The 17982-nt window shown below is 35.2% G+C and overlaps 2 protein-coding genes across 5 annotated transcripts; both read right to left on the reverse strand.

Moving 5' to 3' along the window:
* Positions 1–473: 473 nt before the first annotated feature.
* On the reverse strand, positions 474–15078 carry LOC140960157 (pantothenate kinase 2). Of its 4 annotated transcripts, none has more exons than XM_073418307.1 (23): positions 14998–15078; positions 14088–14456; positions 12952–13164; positions 12751–12809; positions 12084–12200; positions 11331–11450; positions 11159–11253; positions 10981–11074; positions 10380–10511; positions 9583–9695; positions 9242–9434; positions 7973–8181; positions 7229–7273; positions 7040–7088; positions 5413–5495; positions 4198–4314; positions 3799–3862; positions 3147–3293; positions 2885–3043; positions 2134–2217; positions 1487–1681; positions 1284–1355; positions 474–895 (listed from the first exon to the last, which is right to left on the reverse strand). In XM_073418307.1, the coding sequence occupies exons 2-23, from the start codon at positions 14398–14400 to the stop codon at positions 806–808; spliced, it is 2763 nt and encodes a 920-aa protein (XP_073274408.1). In that variant the 5' UTR covers positions 14401–14456; positions 14998–15078; the 3' UTR covers positions 474–805. The 4 variants fall into 4 exon arrangements, with proteins under 4 accessions (XP_073274408.1, XP_073274409.1, XP_073274410.1 ...); XM_073418308.1 differs by lacking the exon at positions 14998–15078 and adding an exon at positions 14676–14836 and having other exon boundaries at positions 14088–14451; XM_073418309.1 differs by lacking the exon at positions 14998–15078 and adding an exon at positions 14676–14836 and having other exon boundaries at positions 12955–13164.
* A 1063-nt stretch (positions 15079–16141) lies between these two features.
* On the reverse strand, positions 16142–17729 carry LOC140958269 (iron-sulfur cluster assembly protein 1-like). Its single transcript, XM_073415656.1, has 3 exons — positions 17286–17729; positions 16992–17046; positions 16142–16423 (listed from the first exon to the last, which is right to left on the reverse strand). The coding sequence occupies exons 1-3, from the start codon at positions 17581–17583 to the stop codon at positions 16285–16287; spliced, it is 492 nt and encodes a 163-aa protein (XP_073271757.1). The 5' UTR covers positions 17584–17729; the 3' UTR covers positions 16142–16284.
* Positions 17730–17982: the final 253 nt, after the last annotated feature.

Here is a 17982-nt window from a genome sequence, read left to right on the forward strand (position 1 = left end):
TTATTTCTGTAAGACCATGTTATATTAAAGTTTATAAAAAGTATAATGAGCTCAAAGTTGGTTGATCCAAGTTTCTTCTTAATATAATAAAGTTATAACTTAGTTTATAGAAATTATGTAACTAATATTTTCCGTTAATTATTTAAACGTAGAAATATATAAATATAGTAATAACTTTATAAATAGATATTTTATGAAAAAAAAAAACATGCTGTAGATAAAATAATGAAAAATAGTAAGTTAAGAATATTCGTTTTACAAAGATGGCTGAAGATAAATTTTGTACGCCTAGCAAAAAAGGCAGTAATTAAACATGAAATCTGCTCTTAACCTTATAATACACAAACATTTCAAATGCTAAAAGAACACAGAATGATCATACTTGCCAAAAACATGATTAAAATCAGTTCGATATTTGTACCCGAATCGATATATCCTCGAAAATAAAACTTTGCGCACACAACGAACAGGTAACAAGAAACAATAATGACTTTTGTAAAATGATTTTTCCAAAGGAACTTTCACTCAGTCTTCACTCATATGGTTACTTCGTCCCAATTCTCGAGTTTTATAGAGATCCCACCAATGATTATTATCGAAAAATGAGCGGAAAAGTAGATACAATATGACCAAGTTTATCCAGGAGAACTTGCTGTATCAAGAATTGAGTGCCTTTAAACATATGTAATAAATACCATTTCTCAAAATCATCCTCAAAGGTGGCAGACAGCTTACAGTCTTAGTCCTCCAAAGCACTCTTTGAAAACGAAGCGGTCCAACGACCAAACAAAATAATTTTGGCTGTTCAGCCGGCTGGTTCAAATCGGCAGACACAGTCGTATAAATTTCCTTTGATTAGTTTGGCTGCCAATCGCTGATTCTTCACCATTGCAAGCTGCATATCAAACACAAACATGTGGCCAAATTTTTTTTTTTTTTTTTGCCGCAATACATTACACAAAGATTGACCTTGTTTGAGTGCTACAAGATAGGACATGTTTGGTGGTAAAACCATGAAGACGCAACTCAAATATTTGATCTATCCAGTCATTTTGATCACTATATTATGAAGTTACTGTATATGATGATAGCCCGATAATCCCACCCCATAAATCGATCTAACTTGTAATACAGGATCTTTATGCATAATACTAAAGATTTTTGGTAAATGAAAAGTGATAACCGTTGGTAAGCAGCCGGAGGCTGCGTTTCGATCGTTGGGCCACATATGCTACTACACATGATATGCCGTGTATTGGACGGACAAAACATTAAAAACTGACCTTTAGAGCATCACATTTGAACCGTGCATAGAAGTTTGTATGCAAAGAGCGTCCCATCCCTTCCAAAATTATCTGCTCAAGAAAATCAGATGGCATTTACTACAATGATGGAGTTTGTTATAAGATGTAGTGATCTATACTTTATTAAAACACCTCAACTTTAACACGCTCCAAAAAATAAAATGCGGAATTTTTTTCTTTACCAGATCAGCATCCTTGGCAGCGGCAGCTAACTCCAAGGTTACTTGTCTAAAGTCAATGCAAGGACTGCCACACCCATTCTCAACAGCCATCAAAGGTACAGAAGACGATCTTTCTTTAGGACTATCTTGCAAGGTGATCATTGCATCCACAAGTAAGCCTCCTGCTTCAGCTGCCCGTCTAAGAATGTCGCAATGCTGTTAAGCAAATGGTTAGTCGGATTCTAGCCATTTACTAAATCCCGAATATATGCATATTAATCGAAGAAGGCAGTTAAAAGTATTATTTACGTGTAACGTGTCGGTCAAGATGCAAGTAAGCCCGCACAACAAAAATAACAACAGCTTGGTGCTCAGCAGAGTAACAGATACAGACTAGACAAAAATAACAACAGCTTGGTGCCTAGCAGAGTAATGGGTATAGACTAGAATATTAAATACACGATATGCGATACAAGAAAGTAATCTTGGTTCAAGTTTCTTCTGTTTGACTTTAACGACAACATAAATAACATCTCAACCAAAAATAGTTTTGATTATTTATGGTGAGTATCACAAGTATATAATTTTTCTTCCTTTTTTGAAAGTTAGCATAGGCATTAATCACTGAACAGCTATTGCAAAGACATTGTGCATAAGAATTAACAGACCTTTGCAGCCTCAGCAATAATATCAGGTAACTCCATTGCAGTAACATCATTGAGCGCAGGAAGCGTATTCGCAACCAGGACAACCTGAAAAGGTAACCTCATCATATTGCCTCTGGGGAAATAGATGAGAATGTTGCAATAGAACGGTCATAGTTCAGAGGGCTAATTAAGTTCCATCTATGATATAGCATAAAATTTGTGTTTGCTAAAAACTTGAAGCCGTTAATTAATCAAGATTAGACATGCACAAGGCTGGAGTAAAAACCTCTCAGACTTTTCTTGGACAATGTGGTTGAGATCATGTGTGATTCTTAATAAGAAAAATAACTACAATGTTTTATGATACAGTTGCATACAATTCAGGCACGGGACAAATTTTTACTGAAGCTGATTAACTGCCATTTAGAAAATATTTGCTACTAACGTCAAGCATCTTTTATTGGTAAAATATACGTCCTCTAGCTGGGATGCATGTTTCACTTCTGGTAACAAAAAATAATGGGAAGTTGTGTTGTCCTCGTTTCTCCACACTAGCACAAGTATTACAGTTTCGAATGAATTTTCTCGCCACAAATTCTGTAGATAACACATAAAATGAGTTTTGACATTGACAAGGAAAGAAAACTAACTCCCTGCCAAAAAAATGGATTTCAATGTAACTTTGGGATAAACCAGTCGCTATATTCATGGGAAAATCCTTCCTAATTTTGCCAAAACTGATTTTCTCAACAAATATATGTGAAAAACATACTTCAGTTCCACGTCTGAGAAATTCCCTTGCAAGTGGAAGCATTCCCAGTATAATATCAGCACCTGAGTTGTCCACGAAAAGCAATGCTCTTTTATATGGGTGAGACTTCTTTTTGTCAGATCCAAACATCCTCTCTTTAAAAACATCAAAATCATCCACCTGAATATGCATTAAACATAGAAGCACCAACCTATAACAAAAAGTTTATTTATTTGAAAAAATTAAGTTGCAGCATTGTGAGAAATTGTAACGTCACACCAACCCGCCAAGGTCTTTGCATCTTGTTACGACTCATTCTGTATATTTCAATAATTGTTCCTTTATGATAGAGATCAACACAAGCACGGGATCCCCAATCAAAGATGTTCGCAGCAAGTACCCCTTCAATTAATGTAAGCAATCTTGCTTCCTGCATGGGAGAAACACTGCCAAGTTATCAGTTGCTCAAAACCATAAGGTAAAGGGAACCTATCAATGCCTCGGTTCATGTTTCATTTTCCTTTCAATTTTTTCATCTCGGTATTCTTGATCTGGTAGATTTAATCTTCTTTCTCCTTTACTTTGAGGCCTGGTTTAGAGATTTTGAAATGGATTTGATTGGTAATGATTACTGTTGGAACTTGTTGTGTTACCTATGTTGGAAAAAAAGGAAATCAAAAGAGTATTTGTGTACTTAATGTTTTAAAAAGACGTGAGATATCAACTTTAGTAAAAAAAGAGGTTTGCCTTAAGAAAGGGCAAAAGCAAGCAGATTATTAAAAAAAAGTCAGAAATGAATTTTCTGAACACAATAGAAAGTAAAGAGAACAATGCATGCGATAAAATTTCATCGTGTAAATGGACTCACAAAAACATCAGGCAGAAATGCTTATCCTTCAAGTAATGAGAAATTAAACTTATCAAAGCATGCATACCTCATTCATACCGTCAAGCTCCGCCAATAGATCGGGTAAAACAGCTAGTGACGCTTCATTCTCCCTATTGCAAACAAAAGAATCCATCAAATAATAAATAAACTAAAAAAAAAACTTCCTTCTAAAAATGATTTTTGTAATTCCAGTTATTAGCACGCAATCAAATTGAACCATAGCCTAACTTCATGCACTGCATGTGATTTGAGTGAGAATCCATGACATATTCGAAGATGAGAAAGGAACAACAAAAGTTTGTCCATGTCCAAAAGCACAGGTAAACTTGATAGTTCAGCATATTTTTGCACCTAAAACTTTATGATGCCAAAAGTAATGTCATCGCAGAGTTCAAGATCAAAATGACAGACAACCAACATATATCACCAATGAATGCAGTCTTACCTCTGTTTTATGCTTCTGTACACATCAATAAAGTGGAACTCCCTCAAGCATTCTTCTCTTAGTTCTAAGAGGTTGGCCAGTCCCAACTTTCCATATGCAGCTGGCTCCTCCATCAACCTATCAAGCAGGGCAAAAACATTTCAAAAGAAGATCAAGGGAAAAAATACCTATGAGTATGAAGTTAAATCACAACGAAGAATATTCAACAACTGAAATTTAAGTATTTCTAAACTACTTATTTTATCAACAAAAAGACTGATAAAAGAACCAAAAGGTGTAGGATTAAATAAGAACAATTCAATTTATCATAGCTCTCAATCATGCTGGCTGCAGCTATCACAATTTACATCGATTTGAGTGTTTGCCATGTGAAATGCCAGGATTACATGCAAAAAAAATTCATCAGGTAAATTTGGTTTGATTATCTGCTCAAAAATTTACATGGCCATCAGTAAGGTCACAGATCAGCTTTATATATAATGTGGTTAAGCAGCATGTTTTATTTATTCAGACATTCTAAATTTAAGAAGACAATAGTTAGCACATATTTTAATAAATCATATTTTCAAACTGACATTATGAATTTTGTGATTGTAATGTTGAAATCAAACACCTCCAGGATTAAGACCCCTTTTGAACTGATGAACACTCTTAACTAAATATACATCCATGAGAAACTGCCACATGCTCCAGTTATGCCTTCCCTATGAACAGACAATTCCAAATGCATGTATGAGGAATGACAAATTAACAGAAGCAGATAGCCGAGTAAATTTTAAGCATCATGGCAGTTATCCTTGGGGATTAGAGGATTGGGGTGGCAGACGGAAGATAAGGTACAGAGAAAGGGAGGCATCAGCTGATGTGATCTCAACCCTGACCTTTAAAGTCCAATAAATGGTCGAGCATTAGAAACTCTTTTTCATCTCCTATTTATTGAACATTTGAACTCTAATGCTCAAGCTCAACCACTTGTTAGGTTTTTGAAGGTCAGGTTCAGGATCGCATCATTGGCAACGGCCCATGTATAGCATATGAATTTGGAATACCATGTAATGATGCTAGTGAACTTATAAAAATCTCCACAATGTAAATGCTTAAGATTCTACACGAACCTTCTTTTCACAGTAAACTAATTGTCTAATCCAGTAACAGATAATCAATCTCCTCTAAGAAAAGATGTAAGGCATAAAACTTCAATCAAATTATAGGCACCTTGCCAAGTGAGCAAAGAACGCACGGGCAAATGCATCACCTCTTCTTTTTGCATCATCAGTACCACCTTCACTAGCCACAGCCTGCAAAATTTGCACCATGCTCCCATGGTCATTACAGAGACTGACTTAAGGCCACAATTGGCAGTAATGGTAAACCAAGCTCAGAAAAATCAACTTATACGATACGGCAGAGCAATTCTCCAATTTGAGCAGCTAGAAAAAGGAAACAGCAGATGAATCCTGTTTCAACTAAATTTTACTTAAAGATTGCAACCTTGATTTGTTTTCCAGGAAATTTGAGTTTTTTTATCCCAGAAGAATCAGAGGAAAACTGTGTTATGCTGATCATGAAGCTTAACAGAAAATTCTAATGCAGGTGAAAGTACTCAAGAAAATGTTTGGGAATGCTTGGTTATTTTCTCGTGTTTTCTTGAAAATATTCCTGAAAATGTGCTTCCAGGAGTTGAGTTTAGAAATATGAATTAAGATCGTTGTATTTTCGGAGGAGAAATTTTTTTGTATCGGTCAAATCAATTTAAAAAGTTAACTGGACAAAGTGATGTGAAATCAGATTTTTAATAATTGTCAGTTTGGAGTTTGACATAAGTTATGATTAAATGGATACAATATGTCGTAATTTTAGATTAAATTAATTTTGCCATGCCGCATGAATTTTATCATGGTACGACATGAAGCTTAAGAGAAACTAAAAATTAATTAAGATTTGAAGCAGTATTTGATCACTGGATTTTGTTGTCACCTCACGACTAATTAATTGACAAACAAATAAAGAAAACACTAACAATACATTTCACTAAGAGTGGGTTTGGATGGAGTAGCTATCTTAACCAAAAGAACTTTATCTGAAAAAAAACTGACATTTGGATTTTGGATAAAAACCCAGTTATCCGAAGCAAAAAAGAAAGTGTAGCTTCCGGGCTTCTTTCTCACTGAAAATTAAAACTGCATCATGACCATATCCACACATGAAAACCATTTCATTTTTTTATAAAAAAAGGGTAATTACAAAGATGATATTTTAAGAATGTTATGCTTAAGTTGTGGCTTTTGCATACCCTAGATTTGTATCCTTGTAACCAAGTAAAAATTTTCTATCCCATAAACCTACACCACTAAACTTTCATACAAAAAGCCGAATTATGCCAACATCCAATATTTCAAACACCGCCTTTTTGATCTCTTCCTCCTCGAATGGTTTTTCCAATTCCTCCGCCTCAACCCTCTGTATAGGACTCCAATCCAGCCCAGTAAGACCCCTCCCTACCTCATCAAAACTCTCCCCTGCACCCTCTCGAAAAGATAACTAAACATATCCCTGCCATGCTTAACTGCTTATCAAAGTTCATATGTTCAGTACTTATTTGTTTATATACAAAGATTCAATATTCTGTATGTTGACATTATTCCTTCACATGATTTTTTAACTTCACTCAAGTGTAAGTTGGGAGATAAATACAGGTACAAAATATGCTGCTATGATAAGCTCAAATTGTGCATGTTAGCCATTCATCATTCATGAAGTATGGGACATATCCATGTATGGCTTGGGGAAGAAGAAAAAATCAACAGTAGCTTAACCACAAGGATCTAAATAAAAAAAATACCTTATCAACAAGATCTGGCATGTGTTCTGACAAGACAGTGAACCAATATCTACATAAGACCAGACATCAAAAATCAAGAATTTGAATATTTGGAGTAACATAGGGATATTCATTGAGAGATATTCTATTTGCAACAGACCAATTAGAAGTCGAGAGAAACATAAAAGGAATAAAAAGCATGGTACTTACTCTAGCTCACCATGCTCTGAAATATCTATTGTGTTGGGCTCATATCTGCAAACAAAATTTGAAGCATCATTTTCAAAAAGTCAGATAAGAAAATGTGTTCCTTGGAATCCATTTGAATATAGGGTCCACAAAAGTAAAGGCAATCAGAAAACAATTGATTTCCCCCTTTTTTCATGTGCATATCACTGGCTGAACTTGATACCATCTACCAAAATTTTAGGCAGAGGACAAACATCACAACAACATATATTAAACTACTCTACCTATGAAGCAGTCTCATTCAGGAAGAGGGATATAGCGTAAATGTGTCAAAAACAGAATATGCAATGTAAGAAACAGAAAAACTGATGAAAATTGAAGTTTGGATAAGATTTATCACATTAATAATGAAAAGGACAAGGTGCATGAATAACAACATAAAAGAAAAGCTCAACCAAGATGAAAACTTTCAATGAATATTACACAAGGAATAAAGAGAATAGAAATCTTGGTAAATGTACAAGTATAATTTCTGTCAAGGGAGAAGGTAAGGCAATGATCACTTGAAAAAATTGAATAAAATGTAAGGGCGAGCCCAAGGAACTCGAGCAATCACAATTTAAATGTGAAGAGGGTGTTAGATCAGGTTTGGCAGAATTAATAGAAGACAGTCCAACATGAGCAAGATAGCAAAAGTTTAACCTAAAACAGGTTAACTACTTTTACATCGGAATGTGAATTCTGGAGTTCATACAATCATCTTACAGTTTTGGATCCGCTAACAGTGGAAACACCTCCAAACTTGGTACAAGATGGAGAACACCCACATTTAGTTTGCTGGCATCAGGACGCAAGGTATCTCCTTTAGATGACGGGACTTCAAAACCTCCCAGGCCAGTAGTTCCAGGAGGGGCCATTGGAACAGGAGCAGTAATTTCAGTTCCTTTCTGCACAAACTTCTCCATCCAGGATATCTGCAACCGTATGGGCATTCATGACATGTTCAAGAAGTTGTTAATATGCACAATCGCAAAGTCATGTTGAATGTAATTGCACAATGAAGGGGAAATTTTCATTTCAATTAAAATAAACCCGAACCCGAACCCGCATATGTGCTCTGGAAATTCTTGTGCTAGGAAATATCAATCAACTGAATTTCTAAATAATAAGGTTCTCTTTAGTCTGTTTGGATTTTCAAGAAGGCAGAGAGTGGTCTTAGGCATGGCATGGCCAAATCAGTAAATCAGCCAGATATATCCCGTTCTTACCCACATGCAACCGACCAAACTCTCTCAATAATTAAGATTATAACTAAATCATATGTGGAAAACAAACCTTTGGATGACAGTAAAGGAGTCAAAACAATCAAGCACCAAAAGTAGCTCAGGTGTTCAGCAATGTAAAAAACTTAAAAAGAACGAGATCTAAACCCTTGGATCATGCCACAAAAACCATCTCAGATCAAACTTACATGTGTACAGAGTAACTTATAGTCATTCTGAGAAATCTAGAAATTCTGTTGATGCCATCAAATTTTTAAGAGGCTTTGCCAACAAATTTTGGACAGTTTGTAAAAAAGCAGTAGTAATAAATTCCAGATGCTTCAAGCATCTTTCAATGTAAAGCCAAAGCTTTTGAAGGTAGAAAAGCAAAATGAATATATTCCAAATACTCATTCCCAATATGTTTTATCATTTTCTTTGGGCTATAAACAGAGAAAAGTAACTGTCTGGTGCAATAAATGGTCAGTACGCTGAACGAAATTTATTACAAATGTGCACGCCAAATAAGGAAAATAAGTAGAAAAACATCAATTGAGCTAATCTAAGATATCAAAGTAAATCACTCTTATATAAGCAACCAAATAAATATTTCACTGGAAGTAAATTCACAGATCAGATATAACCTGAAAGTTGTAAATGGAAAGCAAATTAGAATCAAATGCAATGCATTTGAAAAGTGAACTCTAATATGATAAATAAGAGACAAAAATGTAAAGCACCAACACATATGGTGAAGTGCGATTAAGCTTGCCTTCTCATTGAGATCTCCTAAAGGTGGACCATGGACATTTCCTCCAATATATGGTGCACCCATAGGAAACCTTTCTACAAGATGGTGAGCCTTAAGGTCATCCAGCCCATGCTTCTCGTAGCTCATAAATGCACCTAAAGCTCCTAAAAACCCTTCGTGTCGCAAAAACATAGCTTGAGCTTCTCCCTTCGACCTAAAAAAGCAGCAATGCAAAGAAAGGTACTAAAACAAAGCTAAAAACCATACCATGTTCAAGCCATTTGACCAGTAACTGAAAAGGAAAATTAATTTGACGACATGACAAATTACTTCAGAAAAAGCTTCCATTAAATTTTGTCTACCAGAAGTGGACTGCAAATGAGATAGTGTCCATCGTGTAGGCATGGCCCCTGATGAAAAATCCTCCGAAAAAAATTCTCTTGAGTCCAAAGCGCAATGCATTTAAGTAAGATATCTGCAAAAAATTCAGAAAGGATACCATTTACATCTGAGAACTTCTATCAATCAATATGTTGTCATTGCCATAATGTCGTCTAGTCAGATCATGGCAAGAACAGAATCTGGTATACAAAGAAACTTTTCTTGAAGAACAAAACAAGAATTGTTCAAACATCCTTAGATGATTATCCAAGATTTGAAACATTTGGAACTGCATGATTTTATTCTTTGGCCAAAAAAAAATGCACTTTGAACGTAAGCGGTCATACAACCACTGCCCCATGCTATAAGTCCAAATAAAAAGTGCAAAATTCCTTTTTTTCCCCCTTTTTTTGCTAGTTTTAATCATGATAAAAAAAGGTTGGGTATTAATATCAATATTATGAATGCATGAGGTCCAAGGAAAGGACAGAGGAGATAAATATGATGATTAAAGCGGGCAGCTACAAAAAAGAGGATCTCTCAGAGTGTATTCGTTCAGCCATAAATAAGGTCGTTACAAAATTAAGACTAGCTGAACTGTGTATTATTCAACGAACAGGTAATTTGTTTCTGTGTTCATTAAATCTATCACATTCAGACATTTAATTTACAACCTATTTATACTTGAAAGGTCGAAAGACAAATGTAACTGACATTTTTTAATGTGCATGGACTGAAAAAATATTCAACATCAAAGAAATTGCACAATCCAACTTGCCTGGCCGATATTATAGGAGATCATTCGTAAGAGGGACAAAGATATATCTTCAGGGCGATAATCTTCAAGCTCTTTATTTTCAGATATCGTCTTGCCAAAACTAGAAGCAATTGTTGATGCAGAGAGACCAATCTATGTCATTCTTAATGTTGTCAGAATATTAGAGGCCAGGAAAAAAGATTATGGAATAGTTATAGAGCAACCCAATAGATAAATAACGTAGAAAGCTATTCACTCTCCGTGAGTGCCAACTGAAGTTTCCAAAAGTTAATTTTTTCCATTTCAACATCATGTTGTATGGCCAACTGAATAAAGCATAGGTAAAATGTATGAGATCTATTAAAGAATGACAATGAGATGCCCAATATCATTTAACTGCAAAGAAGCTTATTGCATTATGCACAAAAACAATGAGCCATTTCACTAAGTTAAACAAAATTAATCAATGACGGAACATTCCACATTAATCAAGCTATGGTAAAAAGAGAATACTACAAACCCAAAGGAAGGAACACAACTTAGAATAAACTGTGGTGCTGAAATGCTTCAGATAAAGCCAGGGGAGAAAGACATCATGTTTTAAATATTTTAGAAGACGTACCTTGGAGTAGTCCATCCCACCGTAAATATCACCCACAAGCATGTCTATGGTTCGATTATCTCCCCGTTGGCTCAGCTCCAACAATTCATCAAAACTAGTACGACAACAGTTGAAAACTCAATTAATCAAATACAACAAGATAGAAACAACAAGAAGTTAATTGTTACATCAAGACAACCATTTGCACTTGGTTAACAGCTTCCCCAGACCCCAATACGTGCCCCCACCAACATTTGTTCCACTAACACGTTGGAAAACTCCATCCCCATCTACCTGTAACAAGGTGAATTTAAGTTTATGACAGTAAATGAGGCTTCTAGGTGAGGGGAAAAAGGGGGAAAAGATAAAACCTTAATCATACTGACACCAGACCCTATATTAACGAGAAGATATGGAAACATATCGTTGGAGTCAATCTGTACAAACGCTTTATGACCCTCCATATGCGTAAAAGCCTCATGCCGAATTGCCTACACAAACCAGAATAAGGTAGAAGTGCTCTCAGAAGAAGGTCCCTGAAGAAAAAGAGAAAACTAGCCATACAACCAATAGACTGTATCATAAAACAAGACAACACTTCCTAGTGATCATTTCTCATTACATAAACCCCATTACATAAACCCCATTTCAGAAATCATGGTGCACTTTTGTGAGCAACTTGCACGAATAGGGATATATACCAAATGAAGTTGGTTCATTAATTTTCACATGCACAAGCAACACAGATTTATTATTATATTTAGTTTATACGGCATATTTCTCGTCTCTAGAAGATGATTCTTTTGAAACTCTCTCGCTTACTTCCGTCACTTTTCCTAAAACATGGGAAAAAGAATTTGACTTTTGACAGGTCGGTTAAATATTAATTTCTTTGCTCAATCCTTTAAGTTAAGAATTATCCAGGTTCATCTAAATAGTTCATATCAACGTACAAAATCGGTATATCACACCAATGATGATTTTGCATGAATGGAGATTGAAATGTAAAGCACGACATCCATCATTCTCAGAGTTAAGATCAAACCAAAAGGCAAGAAGCACCAGAGTTATAATCTAAAGATAACACAGTCATAATCTATTTCAGGAAGGAACCATAACAATACCTTGAGCAAAAAGTTTGCACCAGCCACAAGACAGTCCATTTCATCCTCTTTCTCTATACTGATGCCAAGTCTCTCATTAAAAAGATCAGCATATTTGTGTGCCCCACCTCCTGTTGCCTTCACTTATATAATCAAGAGTTAATGTAGATACAGGTTTGTTTCAATTCATTAATCTAAAGGTAAAAAGGTCTTCATCATATAAAATAAACAAATTAATTGAGCAAACTTTACTTAAAAGACAAATTTGACGAAAAACCAGTAGGCAATGACAGTTTCTTCACTAGTTAGTCTTGATATTGGATGCAAATGTTGTATTCACATAAAATCGCCCAAAGGAGGGAAGAAGTTAAAGAAATAGCTGAGATTGTGCAAAACTGCAGTTTTGAACTAATAAAAGAAGGAAGCAAAGTTCTGTAATAATTCACTGTTTCAACACTTTTAAGGAAAACACTAATATTTGACAAAAAAGTTATCAAATGAATGTAATATAAAACTCAAGCACCACAGCTTCATTGCTAAATGAAAAAAAAAATATTTTTTTGCAATCATAGAAATTATATACTTAGTCAAGTTAATAGAAATCATGTTTAACACAGTCGCTCTGTAATCTATATCACATTCAAAAACTGAAAAAAGCTCCCACTTGCGATAGTATACAGCTGAATACCTTAATTATCGTGTTCTCGGTGTCTGAACCCTGAGCTTGCCAATATCGTGAATCCATGCCTATAATCAAACATCGGGATAAGAATCAACACATAAACCTATAAAGTATAATTCACTCTTAAGAAAATTAAACTATGCTATGATAAACAAATATTTGAATGTTTGCTATATATTAAAAAACCAATAGATAAGTGAAACTTGCCACCACGATGAAGCTGCTTGGAGTAGATGAAATCCAAGCAATCATAAATCTTAGATGTCTCAAACTTTACAAAATGTAATCTCCCACCAAGTATCGGGTAGCTCCTTCTGTTTACATTGGAAACAGCAAGTCTTTCCTTAATTGTCATTTTCCTCCTGTCATTAACTGGCTTGTTCTCATGTCTTGAGAAATAAATCAACTTAATGAGGGATCCTGAAAATGCAACTTAGATTCTGACTTTAGAATGCACTGCAGTTGTAAATCAATATTATAATTAATAAGCACCTTGATGGCATGAATTTCATACTAGCATGGATAGTTTCCATGATCAACAGTTACATTACAACTTTTTAATCAGATGATGCAGTTTCGAGCTTAAAATAGACAGGTTCAAAAATACTGTGACGCGAAAGGAACAAGGCCATGTGAGAATCCTGGTGACAACAGTATAGGAGTCCATGAAGAAATTGGAGATTATTCAAAAACCCAATGTTCAAAACCTAGCAAGATCCATGCAAAAAAGGTCCAAGTAGTAATAACAAACGTGGATATGGCGAAGCACATCAGCATAAAGGTGTATACTGTTGGTTTCAAACTCAAATTCTTTTCCAACAACTAAAGAACGAGATTTTAATGAAATAACATAAAATTATCTGAACCGTAACAAGATTACATTTTTCACCTCTAAGAAAAAGAAAACAGAAACAGTAATTAAATGGGATCTATAGGGGGAAAAAATATTGATCTAGAGGTGAAAATCTCCATGAGATTCTGTCTTATAAGTGTTAAAAATGGATGACAGAAGTCGAGTACTGATTGTGCCTGGATTGCAGAAATTCCTTCTTAATGAAGTTTTTTAATACTGGGAGTAGTTACATGTGGGCAGTGGACTGTTCAAACCATGCCACAGCACATGCATACTCCACTTAGCAATATATAATTTTACGTTTGTTCAGATTCCAAACAAATCCAAAGACAGAATCGAAGCAGTAATTATACATACAATATAAAATCTTGCAACTTCCTCTCTGGCTATCGCCAACACAGTCAAACCAACTAGGACATATCGAGAAGGGAAATATTCGATGTGCAAGTGACTCAAATCAACAAAAATTCATTGTCGCAAAAAGATATACCTCCAATGTCCAAAGCCAAGTGAGAAATATCATCCGACTGATTAGGCAACAGAATTGTGGGGTCCCTCTCCTCAAAATTTCCTTGTATGGCTGCTCCACTGAGGTCCAGTTGTGGCCGGGATGAGGACCGGTGAATTGAATTTCCAGTAAACGATGTCATTTCCGTTTCTCCCGACTCCCCTCTTTCTAGAGGAGTACTTTCAGGTTTTTCAGTATCCGAATTGGGCTCATCTTTTCCATCAAAATTATCAACATTTATACAGCCGGCAACCGCACTGTTAAGTTCTTGGTGGTCCTCTTTTGAACTATCCATTGTAATTACTCCACCCAACCGGCGGCCTAACCCCAAACTGTTTCTCTCCTACTATCCTAGTAAAAAAAGTCAATTTTGATTCAGTCAGTTGTCCTACTTTCCAAGTCATAAATGGTTATAATATATTATCACAAATGAGATATAAAATAACCAGATGTCTGATCCAAAACAAACAAATTATCAAAAAGGCCAAAAAAAAAAAACGAGTCAAATGCATAAGCGGCCAAGATAATCAAAACCCATATACAACAATTAAGCGTTTGAGAATCTCGCACCTAACCCGACTTGAAAATCTCAATCTTTGAAAACTGGTTTGGGAAAAAGTAAAAGGGCTTTTCTAGCATTAATTTTTACATAAATCCAAAAAGCTTTTTCCTGCTGAAAATAATAGTGGTGGCGGGTCGGGAAAGACAGCGCAGTGAATCAATGATGAGGCCAATTATTTACAAGTTAGCCGGGAGAGAACAGAGAAGTAATTACAAACTCGCAAAAAGAATCGAACTTTTTATGCGCGTGTTCTTGCCAACTGCAAAAATTGAGAACTAATCGAAATGCATGTGGGATTAAAAAAAATGCACAAAGTATGAATGAAGTAGCCTGGTATGTGGCGTTGGATTTGATTTGGAAATTAATGGAAGACTGGAGAGATATTGGTCTATAAAACACAAAGAAGCGCGTGTTCTTCCTCTTGCGAGAAACCGCGGGTGGCTTTGAGTATATTGGTAAGCCGGTTGGGATTTAATGCACCCTTTTTTAAATTAATTAATATCTCAATTATTAGAATATCTACACTAATCACTTCTACATTATTTTCTCCCGCATTTATTTTGATATCACCTCTATCTTTATCTTTATTTTATATTAAATAAATAAATATATATATATATATATTCAATTTTATTGCATCATTTAAATGATTGTTATTTAAAATAATTAATAATGTTATTTTTAATTTTTTTTAATATTTAAAATTATTTGATTATTTAAGATTGTACTTTATTTAAAAATAAAATTTAATTATTAATTTGAAATGGAAGAGTACAATAAAAATCACAATTACATAATATATAAATTAAATATTATGAAATATGTAAAATATTAATTCACAGATTTTGATAGCATTAACTTTTTTTTATAAATTTATAAATTATGTTTTTTATATAATTTCAGATTTTAATTATTTTATTAATTATTACTTTTTTAACCATTGGTACAAAAAAAATTTTAAATAATGTTTTTAAAAAAGGAAATGGAGAGGAAGATGTGCCTCCCACCCCACTTCTTTTCTGGGTGTGTGATTCCACGCGCACATTCACAGACACTTTTGTGTCCAGAGTACAACACACGTCTCGAGAGGGCTTAGAAATTTTAAAAAATAATAATTGGACGTTCAAACGTTGAACGCCCATTTGACATGACAAAATATAACATCCACCGGCATTGCTCAACATAGCTCGTTAGCTAATTTGCTATCAGCATGCACAGACTCCAGAATTTTAATCTTATATTTCATGGCTTCAGTGTCGTAGGGTGTTTTGTGGAGAATAGATGCTCCAGGAGTTGCTCGCCATTCCAGAGAGATCGCCATCGGAGATCAATATCGATACCTTTAACGAGATACACGGCCTAAGGGGGACCGATTCTTGGACTTTAACCTGAATATGAGTTTCTTCTACGCCGAATATTGATATCTTATACGGCACTTGATTTATGAATAACTGTACGTATTAAGAATCGTCCGTAATATAATAAGTAATACTATGCATTTATGCACCTCAAGCACAATATATGAGACCACGAGGCGCGAGTGAGTGGAGTACGAAGTACAAACATTATTCAACACTATCAGCAATATATAAACTTGTAATTGATCTATGCACATATTCAAGCATCAGCAGCTTGACTTCCATTTGATTTTCCACGCTTTGCCTCGTAATCTTTCACAGCAGCTTTTATTGCATCCTCTGCAAGCATGCTGCAATGGAGCTTCACTGGTGGAAGTGAGAGATGCTTTGCAATTTCCCTGCATTTCCATCATTGTTCATGACTCATGAGAAACGTACATTCTTATGTTTATGAAAACGAATTAATAGTTCTATAGCCAGAATCACTCGTAGCCAACATATGCAAATCCAATCCAACGAAGAAATACTTGTTAAGAAAAGGTAATCTATTCTGACATATTGACACAATGCCGAGCATACAAAATTAAAAGGAAGACATTCAAATGCATAAACACAGCGAAATTTTTTAACCCTTATAACAGACTAACCAAGTGACTAAAACACATGGATACATAGCCTGCCACTGGTTACCATCGTATTTTCATAACCAACATCTTACCCCAATGGCCAAATTCAGTAGATTCTATCCTCCAACTTGCTGTGATTTTTTTTCCACTGTGTGGTTCTAGTAGAAAATTAAACAATAAATCAACATTTACCAAAGAAGCTCGTAACTTCAATGCTAATCCATTTAAAAGAGTAAGAATTGTCAAATAAAGAAAAGAATGAGCTTATAGTTACAGATCAGTACACGTGATTCCTGAGCTCAAAGAGTGAAGAAGAGCAAGAAAGAAGAGTTCCACTTACGTATTTTTTATCGACAAGAGTTCCTCCATTTGTTTACCTTTCAACCATTCGGTAGCTGGAAATTAAAAAAAAAATACTGATTACCAAGTTCAACCAGGATGATTAGCGATTTACGTGAAGGAACGTCGAAATTTAAATCAAGCAATCCCATACAGATTCAACAAAAGGCTCAGAAAATGCTACACAAAAACCAAAGAATTAAGACCTCAAACGACAGAGTTAAATCAGAAAGACAAAAATGAAGACTAATGAGGCATGCATGGAAAGTTTGTCGCTTTGATTCAACAAACACACCGACGGAGGATGAAGCAATGGCCGAGCCACAGCCGAAAGTCTTAAAACAAGCATCAAGGATTTTCCCATTCTCCTGATCGACCCTAATCTGCAACTTCATGACGTCACCACACGCCGGTGCTCCGACGAGACCCGTCCCAACATTCGGATCACTCTTATCGAACGATCCGACGTTCCTCGGGTTGTTGTAGTGATCCACAACTCTCTCGTGGTACTTTCGCGCTCCCACAACCACCGGAGAAGGAGTGGGTGATCGGAGGCCGTGACCGAGAATCCTAATTGTTACGCGCCTCAACATACCGGATTGGTCTGGAAGTTGCTTCAAAAATCACAAATGAGATGAATTTGGATTTGGGGTTTCGTACGTGGTATTATTGCCAAAAATTAGGGAATCAGAATCGGATTCGGATTCAAGCTGATCGGAATGTTAGGGCGGTGGTAAAGGAATTAAATTCTGTATGGTGACAGGAATGTTAATGAAGAAGGGGTGTTTAATCGGTCTATTCGGTTATCGACCGAACTGAATAGACCTATAATCGATTTAACTATTTAATTTTCGAATAATCGAATCGATCAAAATATTCGTAGAAACCGAATTAACCGAAACGATTTTCAAATCGATCGACCGAAAAAACGGATATTTTTTAAAATATGTGAATTTTAACACATAAAAAAAACAATGGAGAGCTTATAAATA

Source organism: Primulina huaijiensis, chromosome 15 (assembly GCF_012295235.1).
Source record: "Primulina huaijiensis isolate GDHJ02 chromosome 15, ASM1229523v2, whole genome shotgun sequence".
Taxonomy (NCBI): Eukaryota; Viridiplantae; Streptophyta; class Magnoliopsida; order Lamiales; family Gesneriaceae; genus Primulina; species Primulina huaijiensis.